Here is a 9,105-nt window from a genome sequence, read left to right as displayed (position 1 = left end):
TTCCTGTTAAAAGAGAGTTTTTCCTTTCCACTGTTGCCTTTGTGCTTGCTCAGGATGAGAGACTACGACAAAGTGAAGATTAAATGCAATCTGCTGCCTTCATTAGATAACTTTTACTAAGTGGCTTATATAATGTCTGTGAATGTTTCTGTTCAGTGCCCTGAGAGAACTTCTGTTGTAAAATGGAGCTATATAAATAAATTGGCTGAATTTAACATTCAAACAGTCTGGTTCCAAATATAAACAAGTATAGTTCATCCAAATCCATCAAACCCTGATTTTAATGCTATTATATGGTGTAAGGTTCAATATAGAATATATTTATAATAAACACATAAAACTAGTACTTTCATACTTTCACTGTGAGGGTTTTTAAGAGAAAAAATAAACAGACACACCTTTGCTATAGTCTTGGTTTTAAAGATAAAGCAGCAGAAACAAAGGGTCACACTGAAACAGGCTTCTGCGGAGGATGAGCAGTAATTGGCACAACTTCTTCTGTCCATATTTTTCCCAGCATGCACTCACCTGTTGCTTGTTGTTAAATCAGCAGCCCAGGTCACTGTTATCAGGGTCACCAGACTTGTCTCTTCTTCTGCTCATCTCAAGGTAACCTCCACCTGCATGGGCTGCACCTCCTCCTCCTCTCCCTCAGGCAGGGGAGGAGTCAGTAAGCATCCCTCTGCAGGTTCATCTTCTCTGATAGTTGCTTTAAAGGTTCTGCCAGCTTTGGTCTCCTCTCCAGTGATTCCTTTTTCAAACACGTTCTGAACGTATTGAACTTCTTCCCCTGACATGTTGACAGCTGTCAGTCAATAAAGTAAATCTGTGTTTTGATCCTGTACGCTCCACACTGGTTTGTCGTCATTATCTGCATCGTTTTTATGTCTATATTCTGATTTACCTCATTTTGTATATTGCTTTGTGTGTTGTCTGTTATTTTGTCTGTACAGCACTTTGGTTGGCTTTGTAGCTGTTTTAAGTGCTCTATAAATAAAGTGGTATGGTATGGTAATAATAGAGGCCCAAAACAAGTAATACACATTCTGATTGGTAAGCCAGTGTGCCCGTGGGGGTCACTTTTAATTTGAACATGTTAGCATCTGCAAACATGCATGTGAAGGGATTGACAAAGAACCTGACAAGTAACAAAACTGTCAATTGTTCAGCTCATCATGTGACCTTAGAAAGATAGGCCCGCCAACACTGTAGACCTCCTAACATTGTAGCCCCTGCCCCAGATGCTGCCTAGATGTCTATTAGACCAGTCTAACTGGTCAATTAGAAATAATGTAGTCCAGTCTAAACTTCAGACCAGAACACTTTCTCAGTTATATGCCCGGAAGGTACTGGACAGAAGAGGTCTGACCCAACTTGAATGAGAAGAGCTGAAGAAGGTAAGCATGTGCATCACATGACTAACTCCTGAAAGTAGATTAAATCCACCCGGTGGTTCATGAGTTACAGTAGTCCCTTGCTACTTCGAGGTTTGACTTTTGCGGACTCACTCTTTTGCGGTTTTTCAAAGTAAGATTGTACACGAGCGAGAAAAATAAAAATAAAAATTGTACATGACTGGGACATTGAGGTGATTGGGACAGCACGTGATACAGTAAAAAGTTAATGAAAAAAAAATACTTTGGACAGGCGCCACCATTTTGTAGTTTTCTCTCAATAAGCATACACTGTATCGCCACTCAAATGACTACATTTCCTAGAGGCCAACAGTGCCACATCCAGAAACTCTGTTGCCTTATGCTGAAAAGGAGGGAAGTTTTGATCCGATCTGAAAAAGTTTGGTCCATACAGTGACTATGTTTACATGTGCAAAATGCTTTGACCGGATTGAAATGTTTCCAGATGAAATAATTCAAATGTATCGTTTACAGTACATGGGCACAATCTGTTCACGACAAGCGTTTGCATGCAGCGGGGTTTGTTCTGAACAGAAGTACTGACATGTGCAGAGTGGTAAACTCTTCTTAAAAAAAACACAGAAGAAGAAGTTCTACTTCCGGTTTACTTCTGGGATGAACGTAAACAAACCTGAGCACTCAAAATGGACCCGCGACAGGTTTTAATAACGGTGGAGACGTTGTTGCACTCCCTGACTGAGCTACAGGTGATACAGATCATTTTGAGCTCTTTCAAAGTTTCTAGTAGAAATGTTGTCGCTCACCGACCAGTTTTACTTCCCCGACAGGCTGATATTATTGGTATTATCCAGGTGGAAATGACAGGTCACACATGCGCAGTCAGGTCAGTTTTTCACAATCAGAAAAAAATGAACAGACTAAGTGTTTACATGCGCACCGTTTGAGTTATAGATCGGCATAATCCACCTGTATCATTCTGATTACAAATTATTTCGGATCGAGCTGAATAAATAAAAAATAATCTGAATGGGTGTTTAAATGACGCATTTTTATTCCAAATGGCCGTTTAATCCGATTACTTATGTCCATGTAAACATAGCTAGTGACTTTAGTGGGGTAGGGTCCAGAACGTAACCCCCATGATAAACGAGGGACTACTGTAATTCACTAACACAGAAACGAGCCTTTGGGGCGGCACCTCTAACCATTCCATATCTGTTAGACCAGACGGGACCGGTCCTGGGAAGTTCTTCAACCTGCTGCAGCAACAAAAGGAAGCTGAGTCCAAACCACTGAACGGAAACGTTTATTCAGAGGATGAAGAGGAACCATTCAAGTTTTATTGTTCAGTAGGAGACAAATATTACAGACTGGATACTTTCTTTATACTTTGTACACAAGAAATAAAATATATATATATAATTTTGGCCATTTCTGTGGAATGACCAAAGAATCCAGCAAGCTTTTAGAAAAACAAAACAAGATCCTCATTGTGTGAATAATTTTATAACAGAATCCAAAGAAAATCTACTCTGTTTAAACTAAAAACAAATTAAATCACTATAAATATTTTAAACTGATACAAAATGTGAATACTTAAATAAAACTGGTGGCATTTTGGACATTGGTAGAATCTGCAGTGAAACAAAAGACTGCATGGGAGATGAAGCTCAGTGCAGAAACATAAGTATTAAAACAACATTTGCTACTTATCAAAACACAAACAAACTGGCTCTAATTCATAAACAACAACAACAAAAGTAAACATCTATTGCACAGTGGAGGCATCTGATCTTAAACAACAGGAATACGGGTCTGGATTTAGAACCCAACCGGTCCATCTGCACGGTCAGAGACTCCCATTAACGGTAAGGTTTAATAACCTGGAACCTTTTGGGTCCAAGGACTGAACTAAATTATTTAAAGTTCAGTTTGATACAGTTGAACTGAAGCAAGCAAATTTTTGTTCGTGTTGGCATGACAACAGCATTTAATCAAATCCACAAGATCTGAGTGTTTGAATAAAGAAATTAGGAAGAGGTTAAAGGTCAAGAATAACAGCTTTATGGCAACACAAACAACAATCATCAAGTACCTGATCAACATGGCCCCTTTAAAATGTGAACCTTTGTTAGGACTGTCAGCTGAAACTTCCTGACATCACAGAACTCTCAGATCAGCACATGCAGACATTCTGATATGGATCAGACCCCAGCTGCGTCAGTCATTCATCTTTAATCTTCTCAACTAGTTATCAATCACTGACCTGCCTGAACACAGCTTCAAATAGCTTACTGAATGATGAGTTGATCAGTAACCATGGGCCAGTTGATCTGATTCACCTGATAGTGATCTGATTCACCTGATGATGATCTGATTCATCTGATAGTGATCTGATTCACCTGATAGTGATCTGATTCACCTGATAGTGATCTGAGTCACCTGATGATCTGATTCAGCAGATAGTGATCTGAGTCACCTGATGATCTGATTCAGCAGATAGTGATCTGATCCATCTGATGGCAATCTGATTCACCTGATGATGATCTGATTCACCTGATGATGATCTGATTCAGCAGATAGTGATCTGATTCACCTGATGGTGTTCTGAGTCCCTTGATGGTGATCTGATTCACCTGATGATGATCTAAGTCACCTGACAATGATTTGATAAACCTGATGATTGTGACTAACTATGATATGACTGCAATTGGGGCAGCTGTGGCTGAGTGGTTAGAGCGGTCGTCCTCTAAAGGGAGAGTTGGGGTTTAATTCCACCAGCAGTCACATGCTGAAGTGTCATTGGGCAAGACACTGAACCCCTCATTGCCTCCGATGTGTGTCCCATCAGCGTATGGATGTGATCTAAAACTGATTAGCACTGATTAGTCTTTGTATATAGTAGAGTGCTGTATGAATGGGTAAATGAGGGCACAGATTGTGTTGTAAAGCGCTTTGAGTATCTTGTTAAGATAGAAAGGCGCTAAGTACAATCCATTTAACATTGACTATCTAAACTGGTTTGTTCTCTAGAACACAGTAGTTAAACTTTAGCTGTCCTAACACTTCTATCATGTTGCTCCTCCTATCTTAAGTGACCAGGAAGTAAAATTTAACACAAAACATGTAACTTCATTAAAAACGAGATTGTGTTTTTAGAAACGCTCTTGTCTAAAAACATCTGACAGCATAAGATTTTACGACCGCTCTCACTGTGGTCTATCATTTTAAAATAATTCAAGATGACAGTATCTTAGTTGGTATTTAAGTTCCCAAAGAATATTTTAATAATGACAGAATTTTATACATTCAGCACCAAAACCTGAATGTAAATTTTTCTAACCACCAGAGACCAAGCGACTTACATATTCAGCAGACGTGAATGTCTGGGGAAGAAAAGGACATCTGCTAAACACAAGAATGTCTGATTAACCTGAGAACGACTGCTGAACATGAGAAAGCCTACTAAATGTGAACCTCGGATGAACATGTTATCCTCTGCTGAACATGAGAATAGCAGCTGAAAATGAGAATGTCTGATTAACATGAAAACATCTGCTTAACATGAGAATAACAGCTGCACATGATAAATTTTGATTGGGCATCATGGTAACATCTGGCCAATGTGTGCATGAATTGTCTGATGAATGTGTGAATGTCTGCTAATAACTTGAATGTCAGCAGAACATGTGACCATCTGGTGAACAAGTGAAAGTTCAGCGAATATGAACGTCTGATGAAAATGAACTTCTGGCCAACGTGAACATCCGATGAACATTTGAACATCTGGCTAACTTGTGAACATCTGCTGTACGGTAAATGTGAATGTCTATCAAACATGATGATGACTGGTGAATGTGTTAAGAGTCAGAGGAACGTCTGGAGAACACATGAACTTTGTGCGGATGTAAATGTTTGGTGAATACATGAATGTTGGAGAACATAAATGTCCAGTGAACACATTAATATGTGAATGTCCAGCAGACACAAAAGTCTTGTCATCTGCCTAACTTGTGAACATTTGATGAAAATGTGAACGTCCTGCAAAAATGTGAAGGTCCTTCAAACATGACAATGTCTGTTAAATGTGTAAGAGTCTGATGATGGTCTGATGAACACGTGAATACTGTGTGGACATGTGAATGTTTGATGAACACATGAAAGTCTAGTGAACGTGTTAATGCCCATTGAACACATGAATGGTGAGAAGGATCCTGGAATTAAGTTCAGACATTTTATAAGGAGATGATTTTGTGTTACTGTATATTTGACTGTTTTAGAAGTCAGTTTTAATGTCTAAATTTGTTCTGTAACAACAAACATCCTAAAGGCTGAAACTGGTAAAAAGAAACACGTGGAGACCTGGAAAAAAAAACATGGATTCTGGAACTGAACTCAAATAAAAGCCTGTGTTAATGAATGTGGTCTGGGGAACCGACCAGTGTCCTTTGCCCTCAGGATGAGTTTGTTTCTAACGCTACTGGAGGTTCTGATCTGGGCCAATCTTTGAGGAACACTGGCGTTTGGGAAACATGAGGACACAAGAAAAAACGTAATTTCTGTACAACTCATCCAGAGTTCATTAAAACAAAATGCAAGACAGGACTGTGAAGACCATCTGAATCATGAGCAGATTCTTTTTCAACCTTCTCTATAAGAAATACTGAACAAATAAAAGTATAAACAACTTCAACAACCTTGACTTATCCAATCAGAACAAAGTCTTCTGGGAGGAAACAGCAGTGTAAGTGGAATCATAGTGTTAGGTTCACCTGTTTAGACACCAACAGGAACTGATCTGCACTTGGGAAAACTTCTGCCACAGCTCTTTTGTGATTCAGTGCTTCTTGTTGGTGTGCTGATTGTACCATTGTGAGATATCAGGTGGAGAGGAGCTGCTTGGATTGAATACTGCTAAGGTGTTTGATGATCTTGTCGGCTTGGTTAACCGTTCCATCAGGACATCAGGTCCACACTGAGGTTCCTTGTTTAGTCAACATGAACTGATGGACTTGTATGGACATGTTCTTTGTGTTGCAGAATATACATCAGTGAGTCAAGGGAGTTCTGGGCTTCATGTCTACATGGTTGAATGTTCAGTCATAGTTCTGGTTCCTTGACGGCCAGTGGTGAGGTGGTTTCAGGTCATGCGTTGGACATCTCGGCCTTGCTGAGAGCAATGGCCAGCTCCAGATCCTCCTGTTCCTGCTGTCGGAGTCTCTTCAGCCGCTCACGCTCTGCCCGCTCACTCTCACGCTTGGCCCACTCCAATTGCTGAGACTCATTCCCAAACTGCAGAAACATTGGGGGTGGGGGTAAGAATCCTTCTTAGAAGGGGAGTCTATATTATTGTTGGCTCATATTTAGAGACATATCAATGTTTCTAAACAGCCTGTCTAGTTTTGGCTTGATATCACATAAAATCTCAAAGTAAATTAAGCAAAGAACAATTCTGGAGCACAGGACTGATTTCATGGGAGAGATCAGTTAAAAAAAACTGATGAAGACACATCTTTTTATGATCATTTTTAGATTTATACACACCTGGAATATTTCTTTAAAAATGTGACCAAGGAAAAGTTGGCATCTAGTTTTCATCAATGATCCAGTGGCCAAACTAAACATATCAATCAAGAGCTGGATGCTACACTAAAATTTGTCATCCGAATTAATACTACGTTCTGGAGTTCAAGTGCCATGGATTGGATATGTATACAACACTCTAACATCTTACACTACTGGACTAACTCCTTGTGAAGCCTCATTAGGCTATTAACATCCTTTGTTCCCTGTTCAAAACACCAAAGTGGGTGTGCCCTCAGTTCAGTACCACCTGCAGGGTTGTTGGCAGATTTGGCATCAAACCAATGCAACATTATTATGGAAAGCAAATCAATATAGATATTTTGACAAAAGAAAAAAATCCAGCTACCCTGTATGACACTGGTCAGAAAATGTGGCTCTACTTCTATAATATGCCTCTCAAACAAGCCTCTAGAAAAGCAAGCCACAAGATTTGTATGTCCCTCCAATATCGACTCTGTCATCAACCCCTCATTAGTAAAGGGACAAAGGTCTTCAATATTTGGTGAATTGGGAAGGGTAAAACCCAGAAGAACAATCCTGGATCCCACTCTGCATCCTTAATCCCCCGACTCATTACCATCTTACTCTTTACCATCTAGATCATGGGTCGGCAACCTGCGGCTCTGGAGCCACAAGTGGCTCTTTGGTCCCGCCACAGCGGCTCTTTCAAGCTTTGACCAAAACTAACATAAAACTGAATTTTATTGGTTGTTATACTAAAATGAAAAAGGGTTGTTTTAACAGTCTTCCTGTCTTTTTTTTTCAAATATGTGAATAGTAGAACAATACAAAAGTATAACCCATACTCACTTTATGCTTTATCTCTTCAAAGTAAGATACTTAATTTTTCCACAATAACATATAAAATCATAGGCCTGCATAGTTCATTGTTTAAAATTTTACAAAATTGTTAAAATCTATATTTTTTTCTTTTCTTTCTTTACAACAATCCAGCCTTTTATTTTGTCTTAAAATGTACACATTTCAAATGTTAAAAACCATTAGATATTTTTAGTTTTATAAAGTCACCCCTACTGGCCAGAAAAGCCTCCTCCAACAAATTTAAAGTGGTCCACAGGCCAGCAGTTGAAGATCACAGTTGTAACAGATTATTGTGGCTCCAGACACTTAATTAAGTGAACAAAGGGGCTCTTTTGATCGTAAAGGTTGCAGACCCCTGATCTAGATCCTTATTTATTGTTTCTTTTTATACTTTATTTTTGCTATTGTTTGATGTAACTGGGACCCTGTGTACACAAGTTCATTCCACCTCATGTACCACATGCGATGTGAATGACAATAAAGATCCTTGAATCCTTGAATCTTCTATAGGAATCAATTGGACAAACGATCTAGTCGCCAGAACAAAACCATTTTGGGGTTGGGGTGGAGGGTACTGTTGAAATTCATATTTTCTGTTCTCCATTCATCATTTTACTTTCTAAGGTGAGTTTTTAAAGTGCACATTTGTATCACTTGGTGGTGCTGTCTGTTTCTGACAAGACCCGGCAAGACTGTCATCAACACCAGCTGATGACCCTCCTCTGTATTTAAGGCTGAGGATCTTTTCAGCTCAGTTTCATGAACACTGGGGAATGGAACATTTTAAACAACGACTTGGTAAGTCTGGATTTTAGTTCAGGGTATCAGAGTAAAGGGGGTGAATACAAATGCATGCCACACTCTTCAGTTTTTTTAATTAGTAAACAACAACTTAATTTAAACTTTTTTAATCAGGCAAATCCTATTGAGATTAGAGAGCTCTCTTGAAGGGAGGTTTGGGCATGAAGGCAGTTTAAAAATGTTTTTGTACTTAGAAAACCCTGTCTCATTTTCTTTCCACTTCATAATTATTTGTTACTTTGTGTCAATCTATTTTTGTGGCTGTATTTGACAAGATGTGAAAAAGTTAAATCAAGTAAAGGCTCTGCAAGTTAATGTCTGCCTATGATGTGTTTGTATAAAAGGGATCTTTTTCTAAGAATATATTTTGCCAGTAGATTGAATAATTTGATATATTCAATGAAATGTAAAAATAAAAATATTTAAACATTTTAACAAGTACTTACAGTGTATCTACACTTCAGAAACCGGGTCCAACTTCTTGATGTCGTTTTGTAAAAGCAAATAAAACTAAACTTTT

General features: G+C 38.8%; 1 protein-coding gene across 1 annotated transcript in view; it reads right to left on the bottom strand.

Annotated features, from left to right (window-relative positions):
- Window positions 1-6,073: 6,073 nt before the first annotated feature.
- eps15l1a (epidermal growth factor receptor pathway substrate 15-like 1a) overlaps window positions 6,074-9,105 on the bottom strand; it is an 84,969-nt gene continuing 81,937 nt past the window's right edge. The window contains exon 24 of the mRNA XM_037674260.1: window positions 6,074-6,668. Coding sequence (XP_037530188.1) covers window positions 6,522-6,668 — 147 coding nt within the window. The 3' untranslated portion in view covers window positions 6,074-6,521. The remainder of the gene's footprint in view (window positions 6,669-9,105) is intronic.

This window comes from Nematolebias whitei, chromosome 3, assembly GCF_014905685.2.
Source record: "Nematolebias whitei isolate Nwh7 chromosome 3, NemWhi1, whole genome shotgun sequence".
Classification (NCBI taxonomy): Eukaryota; Metazoa; Chordata; class Actinopteri; order Cyprinodontiformes; family Rivulidae; genus Nematolebias; species Nematolebias whitei.
This window is presented reverse-complemented; position numbering and strand designations above follow the sequence as displayed.